The sequence below is a fragment of the Pleurodeles waltl genome, chromosome 6 (assembly GCF_031143425.1).
Source record: "Pleurodeles waltl isolate 20211129_DDA chromosome 6, aPleWal1.hap1.20221129, whole genome shotgun sequence".
Taxonomy (NCBI): domain Eukaryota; kingdom Metazoa; phylum Chordata; class Amphibia; order Caudata; family Salamandridae; genus Pleurodeles; species Pleurodeles waltl.
The window spans coordinates 28,588,176-28,612,493 of NC_090445.1; the positions used below are offsets into that span (position 1 = coordinate 28,588,176).

The window sequence follows — 24,318 nt, forward strand, 5'->3', positions numbered from 1 at the left end:
TACCCGCTCTCAACGTGCTGCCCCCAGCCTTCTCTTATGAAGAATAAACATATTATTTCAGTCTTTCATCCGATGTGGAACCCTCCAGTCCTAATTAAAATGTTTCTGCCCTTCTCAGTGTTATCTGTGGTTAATCGGTGTTTTGTTTCAATACATTAACCAAAACTATTGCATGTTAATCCCTTTTTTACAGAGGAACTCAGAGGTGAAGAAAAATCATCGTGTTTTTCATTATATTACTAAAAAAGTTAGTTTTGAATTGTTTTAAGAAGTTGTGAACAGGAGAATAATAACTTTTACCAGGTCTTCACTAAATTATGTGGCCAAGAAGGGCACACCTTGCATCTTGTCCAAGACCGGGGCCACAGGAATTATGCAGCAGCGGGCGGGCAAATTATGAGCCAGAGTTGCGTAAATTATGAGGCAAGAAAAGGCAAATTATGTGGCGAAATGCAGCACATTTTGTAATAGTATTACTCCATTATTTCGGCCTTTTTAGGGTCGAGCCTGCGTCGCATGCGCTTGCGCAAGCGTTTTGCTAAGCGAGATGCTTTAGTTACTAAAAAGGGCTCGGAGCCCCGTCCACGTCACGTCATTGGTTCATGGGCTTGCCTGTTAGAATCTGCTTGATTTCACTAGTGGAAGGCATGCATACGTCATGCCTTTTTCGGTGGATAGCCCTCCTCGAGCGCATCGACCAAGTACAGAAAACATGCGAGGCTCGCTGTTTTCCGTCTGGCCCATGGACTCCTTTTTCTCTCTTTTCCCAGCGCGATCTCACTTGGCAGAAGTTGAGCGCTTTCCATAATATCGACCCTGTGACACAGTTAATTGCACTTTTCTGGTTAGTACATAAAAGCACTTTTGCCGATAGATGAAAAGTCGGGTTAGGAGTTTACAACGCTGTCAGCTCTAACACGAGCAAACGCGAGACCCGTTGCATTGCAAATGCTTGTTAAACTTGGTAACACTGTCTGGGCACTGGGTCAACCGCATTACTACCAGTTTAACACCCAGAATATAGCAATAAGCAACAGAAAGGTGGCCAGACCATCTTGCCGAGGGTGTTGAACAGTGCAGCACCACGTGTCGCTGCATTTTCAGTAACTTGTGAACCATTTGAGCTAGAAACAATTTTTTCTAATGAAATCTGCAGATTATGCGGCAGGCAATGGATTATGTGGCAAATCTATAATTATGTGAAAATCGTCACAGCTGCAAAATCGCATAATTCCAGTGGCTCTGTTCATATGGCACATACCTGCCTTTCGGCTGGGTTCATGCAATACAAAGACAACATACATATATATATATATATATATATATATATATATATATATATATATATATATATACATATACATACATAGAATTAAAATAAAACGAGCCAGACACCACATTCTATTCACTATTTAGCTACATTTGTAGTTTAACGCACATTGACACGACAAGGATCCCAGTGTAGCTGTGTGGGGAAAGACACGTGTGGATATTCACTAGATCCCACCCAGTGGCCACGTACCCACAAATAGTGATCTGGTCTTGCACGGAAGCGGTGGTTCACTTTTATTAACACTGCCCTTTCTGTGTCTGAGGACAAAAGAGTTTGTGTAAAACAGGTGATGTTCTGCAGCAGTAACTATCCCAGGCGTACATGGTCCTTGCATGAAAAGCTGGCCCTCGTGCATGTGCCCTCGGTCATGTATAAAACTTATGTTCAGGAGTCATCTGTTCCCACCATGGGGCCTCCAGAAGTACTTCCTAACAGTAGGAAACAGCCAGTGGAGAACAGTACAGTACACTTTCTGTTAAGGGGTGCATTATCTTTGGGGTTCTTCTGAACTCTCCTCAAATAAATGATGCTTTGAGAACAGTGTCTGGTGTAAACACGCATGAGCTTGAAGAGTGAAACAAAACATTTACATGACAAAGAAGGAAACACCTTTAAGCATGTGCGGTTAACTGTTTTTTCCTTCTGAAGGCAAACTCCATCCCTTAGTCTCTTGATGGGGTCCCAGATTGAAGTTTGAAACTAGGCAGCTCGGCCACCGCAGCATAGCTCCTCGTTACCAGCTGCAGAGCTTAATGAAGTTTGGACTGTTGGAGCCTAGTGTATTGTGGGAGAGTCTCATTTAAACCCCCCCCCCCCCAATTAGGGACGTCTGTACAACGCACTTCACTTGGCATATTACACACCAAGCCGCCTTGCCCCGCCTGAATGGTGTTTGTTGTGTGTTCTTTGTGGGGTGCAAATGGCATCAAGGTTAGTGGAAATGTAAACTTGTTTTTTCAAAATCAAGATTAGTGATAACAAAGATTTCTCAGTACTTTTAGATTCCGGATCTTGCATCAAACCAAACTTCATTTGCACGGTTAATTGAACAATTGCAAAAGATTAAAACATGAGAGCGTAGTGAACAAGATTGTGCAATTCATCCAGGCATCTGTGGCAACCATTAAACAATATGAGAAAAGATTGAGGATCTGAGAAAAGATTGAGAATCTGAGAAAAAATATATAAATCATTATTATTTAATTAGTAATTCTCCGTTACGTCATTATTTGTGCATTAGTTACATAACTTACTCCTGAATCTACACTGCACGGAAACCATGTAATAGTTGACACATGTTTCTCTCTGAAGGGCTTACAAAGCCAAAAAGTACATTTGTGCCCTTCGGTTTTAAAGGGTATACTTAAAATGCGTTACCCCATAAGACGCAGATCACTGCGGCGACCCTGAACACACGGAGTTATCAGTGTGTTTACTGTGGTGTATGCTAAACAAACTTAGGGCCAGATTTATCAATCTTTCACGAAACTCAGCAAGAAAACTTGCTACACTGGAGGAAAGAGAGAGGACAGGAATGCGTGATGTTTATATGACACATTCCCGCTCTCTACCTGCGCTGGTACACAATCTGCTGCTTAGCGCCGACGCAGGCACCCTTGCGCCATGGTGCGAGGAAGCCTGCATTGCAGGATGGATTGTTTTGTGCAAGCAGAGGAACCTTCCTGCACAACAACAATCCTCCGAGGCTTTTCCTATTTGTTAGTGTGCTGCGTAATGCAGAACACTTAGAAAGAGGACACTACGAGGGGAAATAACCATATTTCTCTACGTAACACCTGGGAAGGAGTCGCATTTCAACGTTTTCCCAGGTTTACCAGTCTTGGCAAATCTGGGAATGCTACAAAATCCATTGGTAAATACGTGGGAACACCCATGCACAACCTATAGAACACCCTGACAGGGAAAAGTAACGTAAGGCAGTGATTTGCGCTGCCTTGCATTACTCCAGATTTAGCAAGCAACGCAGGGCACGCAAAGTGGCCTGGTGTTGCCTGGTAAATGCAGTATTGTATTTTCCTTGCAAAAACACGCTTCACACAAGAGCAACACAATACTGTGATAAACCTGGGTCTGAGTTATCAGATGATACACAGAGCACTGAGGCACAATCTGAACACACTGATTCGTCAGACGATACAGAAATCACTACGACCAACATCACGTCTCACGACAATGAAACTCCAGTGCTGGCTAAAAAAGGACATGTGCTCCACAAATCCAGTGTTTCTCTCTGTTTCTCCATGTTTAATATGCATTAGTCTGCTCTGGATGGGTGGAATGTTCAAGTGAATGATAGGACATCGGCTATAGGCTTCCGGTAGTCTATAGTAAGTCTGTCCTCTATCCCCCGTTTACTCATCCCAAGCCTCATCCTGTTACTATTAACTCCCAATTAACACTTCTGGATTCTTCCCTCCTCTATCCCTCCATTACTCCAGTCACTCCAACTAACAAACTCACATATCCGCGGCTCAAATTAACTCATAATAATACTAATACTGAACTCATATTTCCCTATACTAATCCACAACTAATTTCTTTTGGGTTCCGAAGTAGTGTGCTACTCACCGAAAAGCGCTTTGACGCCTCGTCAGGGGTAGTAAGCGCTATATAAATACTATTGCAATACAATGCAATAACTACACTAAGCTCACAGTAGAGTATGGTTCAATAATCTGGGCATCTGAAGTCACTGAACACAATACAAAAAGTACCTAATGTGCACACTCTGTTCTTCGTTGTGTGCCTTGCTTGCAGTCTGTGCAATTCCACACTAACAATGTGCTGAGGTTAGTTCCGTCTATGTCTTCAGAGGCACCAATCACGATCTAGACTGCACATTAGTCACAATTTATGTGCATACCTACACTAGCCTGATTTTACAAACAGTGTTGTGTTTGTGATTTGTATTTCTCACTTCACCAAGCACAAGATACAAGTAGTTGAAGTCTTGCAGTCTGCATGCGCGCTTGTACGTCTCATGGTTCTAGGCCAGCGACGGGCACAAGCGTAAGCGGGAAGCATCATTTCAACTCCACTTTAGCGAAACTCCATTCCAAGATGGCCACCAAACATGAACACCATTCCAATATGATCAGTTCCTTTCTGCCACTTGGTTCTAGCTGTAAGGCCAGCCCCTTCCTGTTATGTTTCCTGTTCTCAGGCCAGCCTTTTCCTGTCAGGTGGTTCCTGTTCTCCGTCTCTATAAAGGGCGTTTTCTCTGTGTGCCAGTGTTCCTCATCTGCTATATAGTGTTTTTCTGTCGAGCCCTAGTTCTCATCCTTTCCTGATCTTACCCAGCCTCGCGAGCACAGTCCAGAAGCTGGGGTCCAGCTCCTTGTAGAATTTTTGTACCTTTTGACGTTTTCCCCACTATGCTGTCAGGTGCTGCTTTTCAGGCGGCATCCTCTCTCTAACCCGTGTTACACCCGGGACACACAGTGTACGTGCCAGAAGGGGTCGCCCTTACCCACAGCCTCTAAGCAAAGGAAGGAGGGGTGACCGCTTCAGCTAGTACTTGACAATATAATGCATATAATGCAAAGAAGGCATTGTCTAGAGCAGTTGTCTCCAAACTCTTTGATGCCGTGCCCCCCCCAGTTGAAAAATAAAAACCATTGGGCCCCCGTCAGAATTTTTCACAATTATTTTTTAAAGCTGCCAATGTTTAAATGTGTCTAGACTTATTTAAACATTGCTGTTAAGTACTGTTGCCTTTTAAAAAATGCAATAACATGTTTCTGCTCAAAACAAAGCCCTGTTAGCTCTATAATGCTGCTTTTGGCCAGAGCCTGGCGCCTCCCATGGGATCACTTGAGGCTCCCCGAGGGGGGCCCGCCCCCCAGTTTGAAGACCCCTGGTCTAGAGTTGATGTGTACCCCGGCTCCCAGCACATTAAAAAGAGTGTTGCTTTTAGAGTCTACGTGGACACCTACTCTGACCACACAACACAAAAAGTGTAGTGTCCACCCTACGTGCCTATGCTGAGCAGATTGTGCAGACAGCAGCGTGTCTTCATGCTGTCAGTGGATTCAGCTGGACTAAACGCATAAAATATGCGCCTGTCGAGGCAAAGATAGAAAGACCGAACCAGACCTACAGGCTTTGTCACAACCTTCGCCCAAAAGGCTGTCCCCCTTCATCTTCTCGACACAGTCTGTGGGTGCGCCTTGAGGAAGAACGCGAGCCGACAAGCGCTTAGAAGCTTAAAATGTCTGATGTGTATCAGGTAAAAAAAGTGAATTGTGACGCAAGCCGGGTGTGCGTCAGAGCCTGCGTACTTGTGATCACACCTTATTTTTGTTGATTTTAAGAAACATACACATGAATATGCCGAAAATAAACCACATGCCTGCTAACTACTTAATAATGTGAATAGTTCGCTCAAACCTCATGGGCAATTTAACTCCTGTTACCCGTATGGCTCCAGTAAACTTGGCGCTATGAAAGGAATACTGAAAACCGTACAGGCACTTGGAAAAGTGGCATCCACACTGGTGCCTACCTGCACCGGGTGGCAAGAACGCTGGGGCATAGAGACGGGTGGTCTCTCTATGGGTGGGCAGAACTTGTGGAGTTTTACTACGCTGAATTCCACGGAGTTGCAGAAAAAAACTCCGCGAGATTCTGTGGAATTTCTCCCGGGGCGGAAAATATGCAGCGCGCACTGCAATTTATGCCAGTAGCGTGAGCAGAGCTGAAACTCAGCATGAATTGCACCTTGCGTTGAGCAAGAACGTGCAACCACTTTGCTCCCGCTTGATTAGAAATTCTACTCGAGTGGAAGCAAATCTACTCGAACGGGCGCCCTCTGCCCAGGACTGCTCACAAACGCCACCAATCGCCTGTGTTAGAAAATCACGCTAGGGGACGCCAAATCTCACCCTCCAGCTTGCCTATTCTGCATCCTCCCGGGAGAAAAATTCCACCACACAGCGCTTGGTGAAACTTGGCTAGACCTCAGAAATAAAGAGTAACGCAGAGTGGCCAAAATTTCACCCATTATGCAGGCAGAATGGAATATCTCGCCCCCCTCCTAGGTCTCACCTCAACATCTTCCACCCCATGATTCTAGTGAAATATGTAGAGCTAAAATCAAAGGAGAGAGAAATCCCAAACTCACACTAAAATTGGAAAGGCAATCTGTCTGGCCTTGGTAAGCTGTGCAGTGGGTAATTCTATACATTTTGTATTGGGGAAAAAAGCCTAAACATGGCTGCCACATGCTTGCATTAGACATTTCACATTTAAAGATGGTTCATTGATGTGGGTGCTTCACAAATGATGTTTTTAAAGTACCAAACCTTTCACTTGTGCCATGCATGTTTAATAATTATTTGTTAAAGAGACAACACTAAATCGCTACATAGCCAAACACTCTAATCACAGGCAGCTGCAATGTTACTGAAACACTTTATACCTTTAAAAAGGAGACAGAAAGTAAATCACCCTAGGCAACCACAGTGCAGGCAAAATAAACAGTGGTATTTAAAGTTAATATCCAAAATGCATAAAATAAAAGGTGCATTTAATGCAGCTTTGTCACTGAAGAGGAAGGAACTATTTTCAAATAGATGTGAACAACGTGCACAGGATTTTTGACGTTATTGAAAGTGAAGGGAACCAAGGGACAAAGTGGGCGGAGTCATTACCACATGCTGTGTGCTGTGATGATGGAAGGAACATGTGGGTGGCAATTTAACAGGCCACAGATAAAGCCTGCTGACCAAAAGCCCCTCGATGTATGTATAATATAAAGTGTTTGTTCTAGCAAGACTGTCTCAATGGCCAGACCTAAAACTGAGATGGGTGGTGTGGTTCTAGGTAGATGAGAATCACTGGAGCAGACAGCCAATCACAGCATTAAGTTTGCATTGAAAAGGGGCGGGCTTTGAGCTACCTCACAAAACAAGTCTGTGTTACACTCGTGACACAGAGGTTTTATACTTAAAGCAGTTCAAAGCATATATGCATCTGACATAAACAAAAATAGGCTTACAGGATCTAGCACTATCGAGCATCTAGCACTCTCCAACAGGCTTTGAACATCTAACACTATCCAACAGGCTTTCAGCATCTAACACTGTCCAATAGTCTTTCAAAATCTAGCACTGTCAAGCATCTAGCACTATCCAACGGGCTTTCAACATCTAACACCGTCCAATAGCCTTACAAGATCTAGCAGTATCAAGCATCTAGCACTATCCAACTGGTTTTCAGCATCTAGCACTCTCCAACGGGCTTTCAGCATCTAACACCATCCAATAGCCTTACAAGAAATAGCACTATCCAACGGGCTTTCAACATCTAACACCGTCCAATAGCCTTACAAGATCTAGCAGTATCAAGCATCTAGCACTATCCAACGGGCTTTGAACATCTAACACTATCCAATAGGCTTTGAACATCTAGCACTATCCAACAGGCTTTGAACATCTAACACAGTCCAATAGTCTTTCAAGATCTCGCACTATCAAGCATCTAGCATTATCCAACAGGCTTTCAGCATCTAGCACTCTCCAACGGGCTTTCAGCATCTAATGCTAACCAGTCGGCTTGCACTATCTAGCACTATCGAGCATCTAGCACTATTCAACAGGCTTTCAACGTCTAACACTATCCATCAGTCTTATAGGGTCTAGCACTGTTAAGCATCTAGCACTATCCAATGGGTTTTCAACATCTAACACCGTCCAATAGCCTTACAAGATCTAGCAGTATCAAGCATCTAGCACTATCCAACGGGCTTTCAGCATCTAACACTGTCCAAAAGTCTTTCAAAATCTAGCACTGTCAAGCATCTAGCACTATCCAACGGGCTTTCAACATCTAACACCGTCCAATTGCCTTACAAGATCCAGCAGTATCAAGCATCTAGCACTATCCAACAGGCTTTCAGCATCTAGCACTCTCCAACGGGCTTTCAGCATCTAACACCATCCAATAGCCTTACAAGATCTAGCACTATCCAACGGGCTTTCAACATCTAACACCGTCCAATAGCCTTACAAGATCTAGCAGTATCAAGCATCTAGCACTATCCAACGGGCTTTGAACATCTAACACTATCCAACAGGCTTTGAACATCTAGCACTATCCAACAGGCTTTGAACATCTAACACAGTCCAATAGTCTTTCAAGATCTCGCACTATCAAGCATCTGGCATTATCAAACAGGCTTTCAGCATCTAGCACTCTCCAACGGGCTTTCAACATCAAATACTAACCAGTCGGCTTACACTATCTAGCACTATTGAGCATCTAGCACTATTCAACAGGCTTTCAACGTCTAACACTATCCATCAGTCTTATAGGGTCTAGCACTGTCAAGCATCTAGCACTATCCAACGGGCTTTCAACATCTAACACCGTCCAAAAGCCTTACAAGATCTAGCAATATCAAGCATCTAGCACTATCCAACGGGCTTTCAGCATCTAACACCATCCAATAGCCTTACACGATCTAGCAGTATCAAGCATCTAGCACTATCCAACGGGCTTTCAGCATCTAACACCATCCAATAGCCTTACAATATATAGCACTATTAAGCATCTAGCACTATCCAACAGGCTTTCAGCATCTAACACCATCCAATAGCCTTACAAGATCTAGCACTATCAAGCATCTAGCCCTCTCCAACGGGCTTTCAGCATCTAATACTAACCAGTCGGCTTACACTATCTAGCACTATCAAGCATCTAGCACTATTCAACAGGCTTTCAACGTCTAACACTATCCATCAGTCTTATAGGGTCTAGCACTGTCAAGCATCTAGCAATCTACAACAGGCTTTGAGCATCTAATACTGTCCAGTAGGCTTACAGGATCTAGCACTGTCAAGCATCTAGCACTGTCCAACAGGCTTTGAGCATCTAACACTATCTAGTTGTCTTTTCAGATCTAGCACCATCAAGCATCTAGCACTCTCCAACAGGCTTTGAACATCTAACACTACTGACCACTATCAAACAAGACTAGACTCCCGTATTTAACACTATCAAACATCTAACACTATTGAAAATGCTTTCAAGATCTAGCATTATCTAGCAGTCCTTTCATATCTACTGACATGAAGCGGTCCATTGACGACTACCCAAGGGTGTGCAAAGTTGCAAAGCTCTCTGACCCACTACTTCACAATGTAAAACAAAAAAACATTCAGCAGCTGTTTCCACTGCATTACAGCAGTGCGGAGAAGTGCAGGTACTCTCCCAATACATGTATTACAGCAGTGCTGAGAAGTGCAGGTACTCTCCCAATACATGTATTACAGCAGTGCGGAGAAGTGCAGGTACTCTCCCAATACATGTATTACAGCGGTGCGGAGAAGTGCAGGTACTCTCCCAATACATGTATTCCAGCGGTGCGGAGAAGTGCAGGTACTCTCCCAATACATGTATTCCAGCGGTGCTGAGAAGTGCAGGTACTCTCCCAACACATGTATTACAGCAGTGCTGAGAAGTGCAGGTACTCTCCCAATATATGTATTACAGCAGTGCTGAGAAGTGCAGGTACTCTCCCAATACATGTATTGCAGCAGTGCTGAGAAGTGCAGGTACTCTCCCAATACATGTATTATAGCAGTGCGGAGAAGTGCAGGTACTCTCTCATTAAATGTACTGCAGCACTATTGAGAGTGCAGGTACTCTCCCATTAAATGTACTCTAGTAGTGCAGGTAATCTCGCATTACGTGTACTGCAGTAGTGCTAGTACTCTCCCATTATAAGCAATGCAGCAGTGCTGAAAAGTGCAGGTACTCTCCCATTACATTTATTGCATCAGTGCTGAGAAGTGCCGGTACTCCCACATTTAATGTACTGCAGGAGTGCTGAGAAGTGCCGGTACTCCCCCATTAAATGTGCTGCAGCAGTGCTGAGAAGTGCCGGTACTCTCCCATTAAATTAATTGCAGCAGTGCTGGGAAGTGTCAGTACTCTCCCATTAAATGTATTGCAGCCGTGCTGAGAAGTGCAGGTACTCTCCCATTACATGTGATGCATCAGTGCTTAGAAGTGCCATTACGCTCCCATCAAATGTACTGCAGCAGTGCTTAGAAGTGCCAGTACTCTCCCATTAAATGTACTGCAGCAGTGCTTAGAAGTGCCGGTACTCTCCCATTACATGTACTGGAGCAGTGCTCAGAAATGCCAGTACTCTCCCATTACATGTATTTCGTCAGTGCTAAGAAGTGCAGGTGCTCTCCTTTTCAAATTGAAGAAGTGCATGTGCCGAGTACCGGACAGCACCTGCCCATTTGAAGCACTGCCTGTAGTTGGGCGCGAGAAGGCATGCCTTGAACTCCTGTTGCATGTTTGCTTTCAGTGTGTTTTTTCTCAGACACTTAACATGTTGTTTTTTCCCTTGCAGGTGCTGGCCACCCGCCCTCTGCCCAGTCCGGGCCCACCATGGCAGCCAGGTCAGCTGGGCAGTGCCAAGACAGTCTAAGGACCACTTCCCTCAGGAGGCGGCAGTAACTGATGAGCCCCCGCAGCCCCCCGTCTAATCCAGAATCAGACCCTCTTTCCCCTCCTCCCTACCTGGAGAATACATAAACCTATATTTTTCTGGAAGATGGTGGGCATTTTGTGTGCGGAAGACGGAAAAAAGTCCCGCCACCTCCTGGAAAACCTGCCAACCCCGGCTACGCAGGTTGTCACTTCCAGGTGACACCCTCGGATCGCACAGAGGCATTTATTCCCAGATAGCACATCCACCCGACGCGAGGCTTCGTAAATATCTGCAGCTAAACGCACCGTGGCAAGGACGACAAATCCACACCTTTGTGCTTGGCACGTGGCGAAGCGCGCCCGGCACTGGAGGATGCCCGGAGCGGAAACACACTCCCCGACGCGCAAGGTTGGAGAGCTAAAGTCGGAAGTCTAGGCCCAACTCCGGTGCCTGAAACAAATACAAAATACAACAACAACAAAACAAAAAACAAAAAAGGGGCTTTGGAAAGGACAGTTGTGGGTGACTCAGGTGGGCAAGGAGAAAAGGGACATTTTGGGTGATTTCAGGTGCGTAGGGAAAGAAGTGACATATTGGGTGATTTCAGGTGGCCAAGGAGGGAAAGGACATTTTGGGTGATTTCAGGTGCGCAAGGAAAGAAGGAACATTTTGGGTGGTTTCAAGTGGTCAAGGAGGGAAGGGACATTTTGGGTGATTGCAGGTGGCCAAGGAGGGAACGGACATTTTGGGTGATTTCAGGTGCGCAAGGAAAGAAGGAACATTTTGGGTGGTTTCAAGTGGTCAAGGAGGGAAGGGACATTTTGGGTGATTGCAGGTGGCCAAGGAGGGAAGGGACATTTTGGGTGATTTCAGGTGCGCAAGGAAAGAAGTAATATTTTGGGTGATTTCAGGTGCGCACGGAGAGAAGGGACATTTTGGGTGGTTTCAGGTGGGCAAGCGCCCCTGTCCCCTTCGGGGTGGGCAAGCGCCCCTCGTGTCATTTATTCCAGCTGGCAACTGCCCTCCGCCCCCGCCCCCGGGCCCTCCCACCTCTCTATCCATGGGGAGCACATCTGTTCATCCATAATCCACCTTTCCACCAGCGCCCCCTGCCCCCTCTCATGAGGCGCTTCCATGACTGTGGCTCCTGACGTGGCAGCCGCTGCCCCCCTCAGGACTCTCGGTGACCACCCTGCGCGCGGAGCCGGCGGACATGCTCTCGTTGGTGGCCTTTCTGCTACACTTCCTTCCGCTAGCCATGGGCTACTATGACATCTGTAAATCCTGGGTCACGTCCGACGAAGGCCCCTCCTGGGAGTTCTACGCCTGCCAGCCCAAGCCCGTGGCCATGAAGGAGTACGTGCTGGTGAAGGTGGAGCCGGCGGGGATCACCTGCGGAGAGCCACCCGAGCGCTTCTGTACGCACGTGAGTACCCACCCACTGCTTCACTGCTGCAGTCATTGGCTGAGTGGAGTGTCCATCTGGCCTTGCTACCTTGTGATTGGTCGGAATGGGGAGGGTGGATCACTAACAGCAATGGCCTGGGGAGAGTTGGATGGCAATGGAAGATCTGCCACTCCCAAAAAATTGCAATTGTATTTATGTAGTGCTTACTACCCCAGATGAGGCATCAAAGCGCTTGTTGGTGAGTTGCACGCTACTCCGGAACCCAAAAAGGATTAGTGGTGGATTAGTATAAGGAGATATGAGGTAAGAGTATTTCTTCCACTGTGTGGGTATGCATCAGAGGTTATCTCTACAAGGATTTGCTTCTGGTTTAGCTATTCTTTTACAAATCAGAGGAATTTCAGTTACAAACAAGCTCTAAGTCAGGGGTTAAGTTGGGCTCTGGAAGGAGGGAGTGAAAGAGTGTAGGGTGGCAGTGACGCCTAGTGGCCGGTCAGGGTATGCCATCATCTCAGGACTTGTAGACAGCAAGCAGAGACGGTTGCACAAGAATGTCCCTTCCTGGGGTTTAGAAGGATAGACCAATTATGCACCAGTGGGGCCGGGAACGTGCACTGGTCATCAGATCATGGAAGCTCTTAGGTCCTCAAAGCAGAGGGAGCAGACAATGTGCACCAGTGACCCTTGTGCACCAGTGACCCCTAGTGGTAAGGAGGAGGATCCTATTGGTTGAGCCTCAGGTGGAACGGGGCAGATAGCCATAGTGGTCAGACAGAGAAGAGAAGTGTCTGAGGTCTTTGGTGGAAGTAAGCATCACTACGGGAATGACCCCAACTGGCCACAAGTAAGGCCTCAATAAAGGTCCTACGTGGAGCAGAGAGGCAGCAGAGCGGTTGTAACACATAGTGACCCAAAGAAACGGGTCAGTTTTGAAAAGAGAGAGGAAACTTTTCATGCTGCTGCAGCAACATGTGGTGGCCGGTCAGAGAAGTGCGCAAAGAGCACACAGGCCCATTTTAAGGATTTTTGGGGGCCTATGAAAAACATATTTAGGGTTGCCTTGTTCGGAACAACTTTAAATGTATTACTAATTTTCAAGTAATTTAAGGCCTCATGATGCCAAATAATACTGAATTATATGTCAAACCTTCAGAGACTTGGGCATGCACAAACAGACGGTTACATATTGAGTTTTCGCTCCTCCCTAGCTACAGTTCTGTTTATTCTTGCCCCTTGACCAGATAAGGCAGGAATTCATTCATGTGTTGATCCGTATAAATGTATCAGTCACTCCTGCTGGTTCAACTCTGACTGTTGAATATGGGGCCAGATATACAAAGTCATTTCTACCTTCTGACTCAGCTGTTTGCAAAACCACAGGGTTTGCAAGCATAAAAAGGCCTTTGGGTCTGCATCAAACCCATTTTCAAGTTAGAAAATCATTTCGGACTTGCAAAATTAATTTAGCAACTCATGCCAAACTGCAGTTCGAAAGGAGCATGGAAGGGTTGTCATCTCCTATTTGTGATTTGACATGGCATGTATCAATTGTTTGCAACCACAACTGCCTGTGCAAACCAATGGTGAGTTACAGACTCCTCAAAGGAGAGGGCAACTGATTCTCAAAAGGGTAGATGTATGTTTGGGACACCTTCCCCATTGTGAATGGAGTCGTCGATCTCAAGGGGGGGGTAGGCAGCAGTCCAGACAAACAAGAAACTTTCTTTTTAAAAGCAGCACTGATTCCTTTAAGGAAAACAGACTGCTTTAAAAAAAGGTTCCCTTTAGGACTAAAAACACAGAGATGGTGGTCTGCTGTTCCTTGCGGGCCACCATCTGCATGCTTGAAGCCAATCACAAGGTTTCACAAATCATGATCCGCTGGTCTGCCACCCCCTGAGAATGTATATTTTGCGACCCATCATGTTAGTACTACGTAGGCCATATCACAAAATCAAAGACAAGTTGCGAAAAGTCGATGCCCTGTTTGTGGCCACTTTCTGCAACCTGTTTCTTAGTTCATCTGGACCATGGTCCCTAAGTTCACGCCTCAGGAGAGTACTGTGCCAGGAGAAGAAATATACCCACCTCACCGGGACACCTGAGACCCAGACATGATGTGCAGAGACATACGTATATTTTTCTGTCGTTGTCTATGCTGTGTTACAACATGCAGTGCACTAATGAACAAATGAGTGTTTATTGAATATAGTTAATTAAAAGGTTTATAATATACAATAATGATAAGCCCAGTCTGTTTTACAAAAATTAGCGAGATATTAGAACATATGAAAAAAATCCAATTAAGTAATAGACATGTAGATACCCTTCATCAACAGGTTCCAACGAGAGGCAGGCTGAGAACAGAAAGTGCAAATGCTTGGATGAGGGTCTATTAATGTTGATAAGCACTGATTATACTCTTGGATGGCACCCCACTGCTCAAGACGACAACTGATTATGACCAGCTCCTTCACTAAGACTGACCGCAGGCGATGGCTACCCACGCCGTTCGCCTTTTGAGAGAGACCGGTGGCGTGTTTAATACTAAACATAAAAACCGACTGACAGCACATCGACTAGAACTAGAAGGAGATTCATTTACAAAGTCACCTATGGGCCAGCTGGAGAACTAAGGGGCATATTTACGAGCGTCTAACGCCACCTTAGCACCAACATAGCGTAATTTATTTTACGCTAAGGCGGCGCTAACGTGGATTTTTCCATGCGTCATATTTACAAAGTGGTGCAGTGCATGCATTGCGCCACTTTGTAACCCCTTGTGCCACTTAATTCCTCATTTATTCTGCATTTTTAACACCTGCTCAGAGCAGGCATTAAAATTAGGCTCCCATTATTTTCAATGGGCCTCTATGCGCTTTGCAGGATTAGCACCAACATTTTTGATGATAACCCCGCAAAGCGATAAACTAACATCAAAACTTTTGATGCTGATTCCCTAACTACCACCATGGTGCGCCGTTTGTTAAATACGGCGCACACATGGCGACGTTAGGGGGCGGCTAAGGGGTGCAAGATGAATAAATTTGGTCAGTTGGATACTCAGGGCTGTAGTCTCAGGATTAAGTGCTCCTACGACTCCCTGCCTGCACGATCGAATTCCCAGCCGGTTCCACTCTCCCGGAAGATTGTTCCTGCGCTCTTCCACTAGGGATGGGCAAAGGCCATCGAGGTGCTCAAGGGATTCATCCCTCTGGCCACAGCCCCTACATTTGATGTCTTCCATTGGACGGCACCAGTCGCCTAAGTGCTTCAGAAAAAGCCACTCACCCAACCTGAGACCCATAAATCTTATAAAGGAGTGGAATATTGGCGGGCTAGGTATGGGGGTGGGGGACGCCAGCTGATATGAGTTGATCACCACCCATGCATGTCTGCATTTGGCTAGCATTGCTCTCTCTGCATGGAAGGACCAGAGGCCGGTACGTTTCTTGATACCCGTTTTAAGTGTCAGTTGGCGCGGGTTCAGGTCCCACAGATCCTTTGCTGATAGTAGTTCCTGGCAGCCATTTAGGACCGAACAGTGTGACCCAGCAGGCCCACTGGTCTGAATGGCGCTCCACAGCAGGGCCTCCAGAGAACCAGCTCTGGCCCTGCACAGCTTGTAGCAAACATTTATAAGAGAGCAGCCACCCACAATGCACTACTGTTTGCATAATAAACATTTTAATTTTATGGCAAATTCTGGTAACACACTTCTCTAACACTTGCCCTTTATTGGCACAGCCAGCAGTCTCCTGAGTTATTGTGATACTTGTCGTGTTCACTAAAACACTATTGAGGTGGGAGGAGGGCACCTTCTTTGAATTAGCAAAGCCCTGAATGCTGGAACCGTGCCACAGATGGGGTGCTGCTGGAAGCCTGTGGGGGCCCCCACATGCCAGAAGGGTGGGGAAGGGGGTCTTCGACGGTGGTGGTGCTGTTAGCAGAGTTGCCTCGTCACATATTATCTAGTCACCTGGCTGAGAGGTGGAACCAATCCCCTCTCTGCCTTTGAACCTTTCATAGTTGTCTGTCCTGGGCCTCTTAGTACCGCCTGGAAGGGATGTACTTTTGAGAGACAGGCAGAAGTATTGGTTAAGGGCAAGGGCCCTTCCTCTGGGGGTTCAAATATATTCACCCATGGCTGCTAAGTTCCCCAGGTTCATGTGTGATGTGCTGCTCTAGTCCAGGTTTTTTTCCCTATGGATTCTGGGACTTGTAGTCTTCTTTTATAATGTGATAAACAAGACCACGAGTCCCAGAATTCAAAGAATAACCCGGGACTGGAGCAGCACATCACGTATGGACCTGGGAACCCTGACATGGCTTTTGACCCATTGAAATGGAGCTCCGTTGCTTAGTCTGCCCTCTGAGAGAGGACCTTTGTTTTCAAACTGAGTGCAGATCACACCCCATGTACCTGCAATGTACACACAACAGAATTTCCTATAGGACAACATTGGCTCCAGGTTTTACGTAACTAACCCACCAGTTACCTTTTACGCGCCCCCTGAGGTCTCCCAGATACACTGATTCAGTGACTCGGAATTACATCTGGCTCAGGTACTTCCTTCCGGGTCAGGTTTTTAGATCCAGGTCATGTACTTTACTTCCCGGTCAGCAGGTGGAATCTTGGTCCATTTTTTAGGTCACCTTTGTAATAACTGTATCCTCTCTCTCACTGCAGCTCTGGTGGCCACTCTGTTTGCATTTCATGCGTTTACCAGAGCTTCACATGGCACCTTCCACTCAGGCCTAGCCCCAGCCTGTCTGACGAGCTTTCTCTTCCCTCCTTCTAACACGTCACCTGCATGCGCTACATTAACAAGGTATATGGTGGTTCACTTCCTGCTAGCAGACTGCTGAAGCTAGAGGGGAAGGAAGCAGTCTGATGGGTGACATGTCAGGCCTTCACTTACAGCATCAGGTCCACAATTCTGGTCTACCAGCTTTATATCCTCCTCCAGCGGGTACTAAAGGCTGTGTGAACCCCAAAATCACACACACGCGTACACATTCACACATAATCATACACACAATCACACACCTCGCACACACAACAGCAGTGTTCCATGCATGACTAAAGCATCTCAGACACGGCCAAACTTACCCTCTGGCACTAGGGGCCTGATTTAGATGTTGGCAGTCGCAGCGCCAAGCCGTGTCGGCCGCAGTCCCCAGAAGACCTTCAAGTCGATGGTCTTCCGTCCGCCGTATTTGGACGTTAATGTCAATCCGCTTGCAGAGCTGTAACATCTAAATAGGGCAGGCAGAAGACTGTCAACTTCTTGGGTCCGCGGCTGACGCGCCTTGGTGGTGCAACCGAATCCCAATTCTGGTCCAAATCAGGCCATAAGATTCTACAGCCATCCACCACACCGCCCGTCAGTGTCTTTACTGAATATTCTCTTTTCAGAGTTTGCTCTACTCAACTTCCGGTCATCTCATCCCACTCTCATGCAGCGGTCCCTCCATTGGCTCCTCCCCGAAGTCCCGACCACATGCAAATCACAGGAATTCTAATGACTGCATGTAGTCTAAACAATTCACGCAACGTCACCCGTTCTGAACTAATGCGGACGAACGTCCCACCCAACAAGTACCACAGGTGGTGTGGGGGGTTCGGAATGATCTCCACTTGGCCTCGTCAGATATTGTTTTCTCCGCGCCTGGAAGTCTCTTAATAGGGCTTTCAGGAGCGAGATGAAACATCCTCCTGCAGGTAGATTTAACTCTCAGATTGTAAAAATCACACTTGTAACACTCAGATCTCCTCACAAAGATAACTTACACATAAGTACATCTGCACATGTGAGTTTGCGCTTATATCTGACTATTCTGCATTTACAAATGTAAACTTACTTTCAAGTGCAGACTGACATTTCCTCACCCCCTGTATTCAGGGGGTACAGCCTGATTTATGAGTGTAAAGTGACTGCTAGTAACTTTTCACATATAGGCAGAGATTTCCCACCTGGATGAGTATAGGGAAAAGTAATAAGGCTTATTAGATAAAAAAAAAAAAAAAAAGTACAAATATTTTTACGGCAAATATTAATGTCAAGTAATGTCATATATTCATTTTAAACATAGAACAAAATAAACAGGGTGCATCACTATCAACTTAATTTTGAATAAATATTTGATTAATTTGAATATAATAATTTAAATTGAAAACAGCATTTTAAAGATTTATTTAGAAAACACCCCTACTAAAGTAAAATGTTTGTAATTATTTAATAAGTACGGAAAAAATAGTAAAAGTTATACACACTATTAATTTAAATCAATTTAATTTAAGGATAAAATGACATTTGTTATTAAATACAAATGGTTATTTTAATGTTTAAAAATAAACTTTTTTTTACATTTATTTAAATGTACATATTTTTTAAAACGTTGAAATAAATAAAAAAAATTCAGCATTATTTCTATGGCGGTCCTTTTTTAAGTCTCTGCATCCGTTATTTTCTATGGGAAGGGCTGTAGTGCCAGGGACTCAGATTGTAACCCTTACAATTGTAACAGTCAGTTTGGAACACTTGAATTGTAACGCTCTTGATTGTAACAGTCAGTTTGGAACACTTGAATTGTAACGCTCTTGATTGTAACAGTCAGTTTGTAACATTCAGGGCCTGATTTAGATCTCGGGTAAGAGAATACTCTGTCACAAACGAGACGGATATCCCGTCCGCCGTATTACGATCTCCATAGGATATAATGGGATTGGAATACGGCAGACAGGATGTCCGTCACATTTGTGATAGAGTATTCCCCTCCGCCAAGATCTAAATCAGGCCTTCAAGATTGTTGAACTCAGGTTCTCACACTCACAATTGTAACACGTAGATTGTAACACGTAGATTGTAACACTCATCTTGATACAGTCAGACTCCAACACTCATCTCTCGAACCACGCCACAAAGGGATTCTACCACTGAGCCACCTCCCTCCGAAACACCGCCGCAAACCTCTGCTCTTATCAAACGATGCCCCTTTTATTTAAAATCTGGACTGTGAGTTTTTCCTGTTAAATATTAATCATGTTCTTTTTATTTAGACACCACAAGCCTGGGCAGGAGTGTCTGATTCATAATTCACAAGGATAAACCAGAGATTTGTCTTTCCGGGAAACATGTCAGACAGAATAATATGTAAATACATTGGCCATCTGTGAAGCAGACACCACAGACCAACCTTATGCTTGGCACTGAAATATCAGACACTATTATTATCCAATTGTGAGAACCAAAGGGCCAAATGTTTAAAAAAAAACTGTATTGCATTCATGTTTGCAAAATCACAGGCTTTGCAGCTGCAAAATACCAAGGTCCTGATTTAGAACTTGGGGGACGGGTTACTCTGTCACAGCGGTGATGGCTGTCTCGTTCGCTGAAATCTAAATCCCATAGAATATAGTGGGAGTTAGATTTCAGCGGACGGGATATCCGTCACTGTTATGACGGAGTAACCCGTCGCCGATTTCTGAATCAGGCCCCAAGTTGCCATCACTGGATTAGAGGCAAACTCAGTCGGATCTGGGCTGGACCACGGGGAATCCACTGCGCCCTGAATCTTACTGTGACCCACTGAAGTGTGGGTGAAGGTTAGTAAACAAGCAGTGACACCTACAAGGCAATAGGACGTTCTCCAACGTTCCTTTACTCCTGGGTCTGGCACACTTGAAGGCCAAAAAACTTCTCCCATTGTCCAGCAACAGTGGGTAAGCAGTGTATGTCATAGGATCACAGCTGGAACCTAACACCCTGATGCAAATCTCATACAGACACCTCAAACCCAGAGCAAGGAAAGACAAGCAGAATGTCACTTCACAAGTTGTAAAGAGACATTCTAAGATCTAGAAGCGGTTTTTGTCATTTTTTAGTTCTGTAAATAAGGAAAGTAGGTCTTTGCATGCCTGGTAAGAATATAACGTGTACATGTCTGCGTTATTACAGAAATAACCCTTATTTACCACATAGTCATAGCTGTTTAGAACTAACAAAATAAAACCATTCTAACAATCTTAGAATTATGCCTGGGCAAAATTTCACAAAGGGCCTGATTTATAGTTTGGCGTAGAGGTTACTCCATCAAAATGGATGACGGGTATCTCGTTAAATCCTATGGGATTTAGATTTTTCCGTCACTATTGTGACCAGGAGTCACTCCTCCCCCAACTCTCAATCAGGCCCAAAGTTTTAGACACTTTGCATTATGTTTCTTAACAAGAAATATCCCAAATTATGCTATTACACCACACTGCATATTTATTCCCCATTTATGGCATTTTGTTTTAGCACAAGCGCAAGGGAACTATGCGAATGACCAGAATATAGCAGCTACTCTTTGCGAAGCTCGTGTTTTTGGTCTATTTGTTTTAGCACTAAATGCGACCATGCATCCAATATGGACACTAGGACACATTTTACACTAAAAGTTTGTGCCAAATGCTGGTTTGGCAAATTACACGTAAATTCACGAAATGTTCTCAAAATGTCACAAAATTACCAAGACGAAAATTACATGAGTTCAGCAGAGATTTACTTGTAGCAACTCTGGGAAAGAAACCTGGAACTCTCTAAATGTATATGCCTTACATATTACCAATGCCAATAAAAACAGAACCAGGAGGATAGAGACCAGGGGCCTGACTTAGAGGCCAGGCAAACGTGACGGATATCCCGTCCAACGTATTATGATGCCCATAGGATATAATGGGATTGTTATACCACGGACTGGACATCCGTCATGTGTGTGATGGAATAACCTCATCCGCCAAACTCTAAATCATGTCCCAAGAGGTGCAGTACCAGGGAAACTGGTACCACAAGTGTTATGGTTAATAGAACCAGGGTGAGTGAGAGGAGCAGGAATAGGACCAGACCTAAGAGGGGTACCAGGTTAACCAAGAATAGGCCCACGACCTTGAGGACAGGACCAAGAAGGAGTACAAAGGTACCAGGAGAACCCGGAACTGATGGACCAGGAGAACTAGGATCATGAAGAACACGGGGACCAGGAGAACCAGGAATAGCGGCATTAGGAGACCCGTGGGCAAAAGCACCAGGGCAAGGAGGATACAGGATACCAGATCCAGGGGAACCAACAACAGGACTAGAAGGACCAGGCGGGGGTGAAAAACAATGGGTTTGAATGTTTGCCGGATCAATTGCCAATGGTTCGGACTATTTGCAAGCATTTCTCCCATCACTTTTTGTATATTTGATGTAACACCAAACTATTCCCATGAGTAGCAGGGTCAGTACTGATTTGCATAAAGTGGGCCTCTCTCCAGAGTGGCACACTGGTGAGAAATGATGAGTTGGACTGTTGCCTCGAGCGATTGGTGATGGTTAGACTGTTTGTAAGCATTCGTCCCTTCACCTTCCGTGTGTTGATATAAAACCCTAAGTGGCTCAGGATATTTCCAGATATGGGTCCCTTGCCTGCTGTGCTATAGGGTCCTTTAGGATCCAAGTTATACCTCACTGATAAGGCCTAACATGGCTGAAACCACTTTGCGTTTCCTTCTTGAGGGGCAGTGCCCGACACTTCGGGGTGCACTGCTCCCAGGAGGAGCAGGGGCAGAACTAATTTGCATAACGATTGCCTCTTTCGCGAGTGGCGTAGCAAGTGAAAAACGTTGGGTTGGAATGTTACTCCGACTAACTTTTCTTTGCAAGCATTCCTCCCATCACTTTTTGTGTGTTTGCTCCTTTTTTTTTTAAAAGCACCCAGTTTTCTGATGATGATTCAGTTCACCTGCGCCCCTCTTCCATCGGATATCCGTCCCCTTTGCCGTAGCCGGATCCCACTCCACCTGCACCATGGGCTGTTCTAGAGCAGACACTTCATTAATGCTGTACGTGTAGGGATCGCAGGCCCTCAGCAGAAGCAGTAAAGCCGCAAGGAAATGCTACAATAAATATTAATAGCCATCGATGGTAGACTGTGTTGAGATATAGACTCACCAAGGTGTTTATTTATTCACCATAAACGTGGCGTTATTAACCAGCAGTGGTACCAGCGTGCTGCACAGCATGAAAGCGCTCCAGTATATCAGTCCAGAAGATGAGTCTGAGTAAATTAGACAGCATGGGGAGGGTAAAAAGATACAGGGACGGATTTAGAGTTTGGCCGAGGGGCTACTCCATCGCAAGCTTGCCGTATATCCAGTCCACCGTATTACGCTCTCCACAGGCTATAATGGATCGCAATGCAGCGCACAGGATAACCGTCACCTTTGTGACAGAGCAACCCCCTCTGCCAAAGTCTGCATGGAGTCTGAGTACATTGGTAGAGCAATAGTGAATCACAAAAAGTGAGGCAAAGATTCAGTGAGTGATTGAGAACATTAGCACAGTGATGGTGAAACACAGTGCAGGCAGACGTAATGATACACTACAGAGGGTATGAGTAGATTAGCATAGCGGGGGGTGGGCACTATGATCCAGTACATCCAGTGTGAGCACATTATAACGGTGAAGGTGAATTACAGGAGAGGTGGGGGCACAATGGTCCACTCTAGGGGTTCTAAGAACAAGAACCACAAAACGCCTTCTGGAATGTTGCTTTTTGTGATGACGTTTTCTTGGCTCTTGAGACATATTGTGACATCATTCAATGGACAGCCCTTTTAAGTCCTGCAAGGGGCCTGTGCCTCTCCCCCTGCCTGTCTGCTATTCAAAACCATTAAGGCCTGCCTGGCACCAGAAATCTGGACATGGATCATTTGGATTGTGGGGGTCCAATACTCGTCCCAGGCCATGCGGTGGCAGCCCCTGCATTTCAAAACTGCTCCCCTCACAGGTATGATGGTTGAGATGAGAAGAAAGCTGCAGGGAGATAAAGTAAAAGTGAAGTGTATATGATGGTGGATGGTGAAGAGATGCTTGTGTCCGCAGGCTGGCCTGTATTATCTTTACAGCTGTACATTTATCTTTAGAGCTGTACATTTATCTTTACAGCTGTACATTTAAAGAGATGCTTGTGTCTGCAGGCTGGCCTGTATTATCTTTACAGCTGTACAGGATGGCCTGTATTATCTTTACAGCTGTACAGGATGGCCTGTATTATCTTTACAGCTGTGCAGACAAAGAGATGCTTGTGTCTGCAGGCTGGCCGGTGTTATCTTTACAGCTGTACAGGATGGCCTGTATTATCTTTACAGCTGTGCAGACAAAGAGATGCTTGTGTCTGCAGGCTGGCCGGTGTTATCTTTACAGCTGTACATTTATCTTTAGAGCTGTACATTTATCTTTACAGCTGTACATATAAAGAGATGCATTTGTCTGCAGGCTGGCCTGTATTGTCTTTACAGCTGTACATATAATGAGATGCTTGTGTCTGCAGGCTGGGCCTTGTTATCTTTACAGCGGTATATTTATCTTTAGAGCTGTACATTTATCTTTACAGCTGTACATTTAAAGAGATGCTTGTGGCTGCAGGCTGGCCTGTATTACTCTACAGCAGGCTCACAACCCAGAGATACCCACAGCTTGCTTGCCTCCACAGCAGGCTCATAGACCAAACACACACAGATTCTCTCCCTCCACAGAAGGCCCATAGCCCACCAACACCCCACCTCTTCTCTCCCTCCACAGCAGGCCCACAGACACCCCACAGCTTATCTTCCTCCACACCAGGCCCACAGACACCCCATAGCTTCTCTCCCTCCACAGCAGGCCCACAGACACCCCATAGCTTCTCTCCCTCCACAGCAGGCCCACAGACACCCCACAGCTTATCTCCCTCCATAACAGGCCCACAGACACCCACAGCTTCTCTCCCTCCATAACAGGCCCACAGACACCTCATAGCTTCTCTGCTCTCCCTCCACACCAGGCCCACAGACACCCACAGCTTCTCTCCCTCCATAACAGGCCCACTGACACCCCACAGCTTCTGTCCCTCCACAGCAGGCCCACAGATAGCCCACAGGTTCTCTCCCTCCACCCCAGGCCCACAGACATTCACAGCTTCTTTCCCCCCATAGCAGGCCCACAGACACCCCACAGCTTATCTCCCTCCACACCAGGCCCACAGACACCCCATTGCTTCCCTCCCTCCACAGCAGGCCCACAGACACCCCACAGCTTATCT

General features: G+C 45.7%; 1 protein-coding gene across 2 annotated transcripts in view; it reads left to right on the plus strand.

Annotated features, from left to right (window-relative positions):
- The window catches only part of NTNG2 (netrin G2), a 447,915-nt gene that overhangs the window by 64,206 nt on the left and 359,391 nt on the right, over positions 1-24,318 (plus strand). For both annotated transcript variants that reach the window (XM_069237102.1, XM_069237103.1), the window contains exon 2: positions 10,722-12,228. In XM_069237102.1, coding sequence (XP_069093203.1) covers positions 12,016-12,228 — 213 coding nt within the window. In that variant the 5' untranslated portion in view covers positions 10,722-12,015. The remainder of the gene's footprint in view (positions 1-10,721; positions 12,229-24,318) is intronic.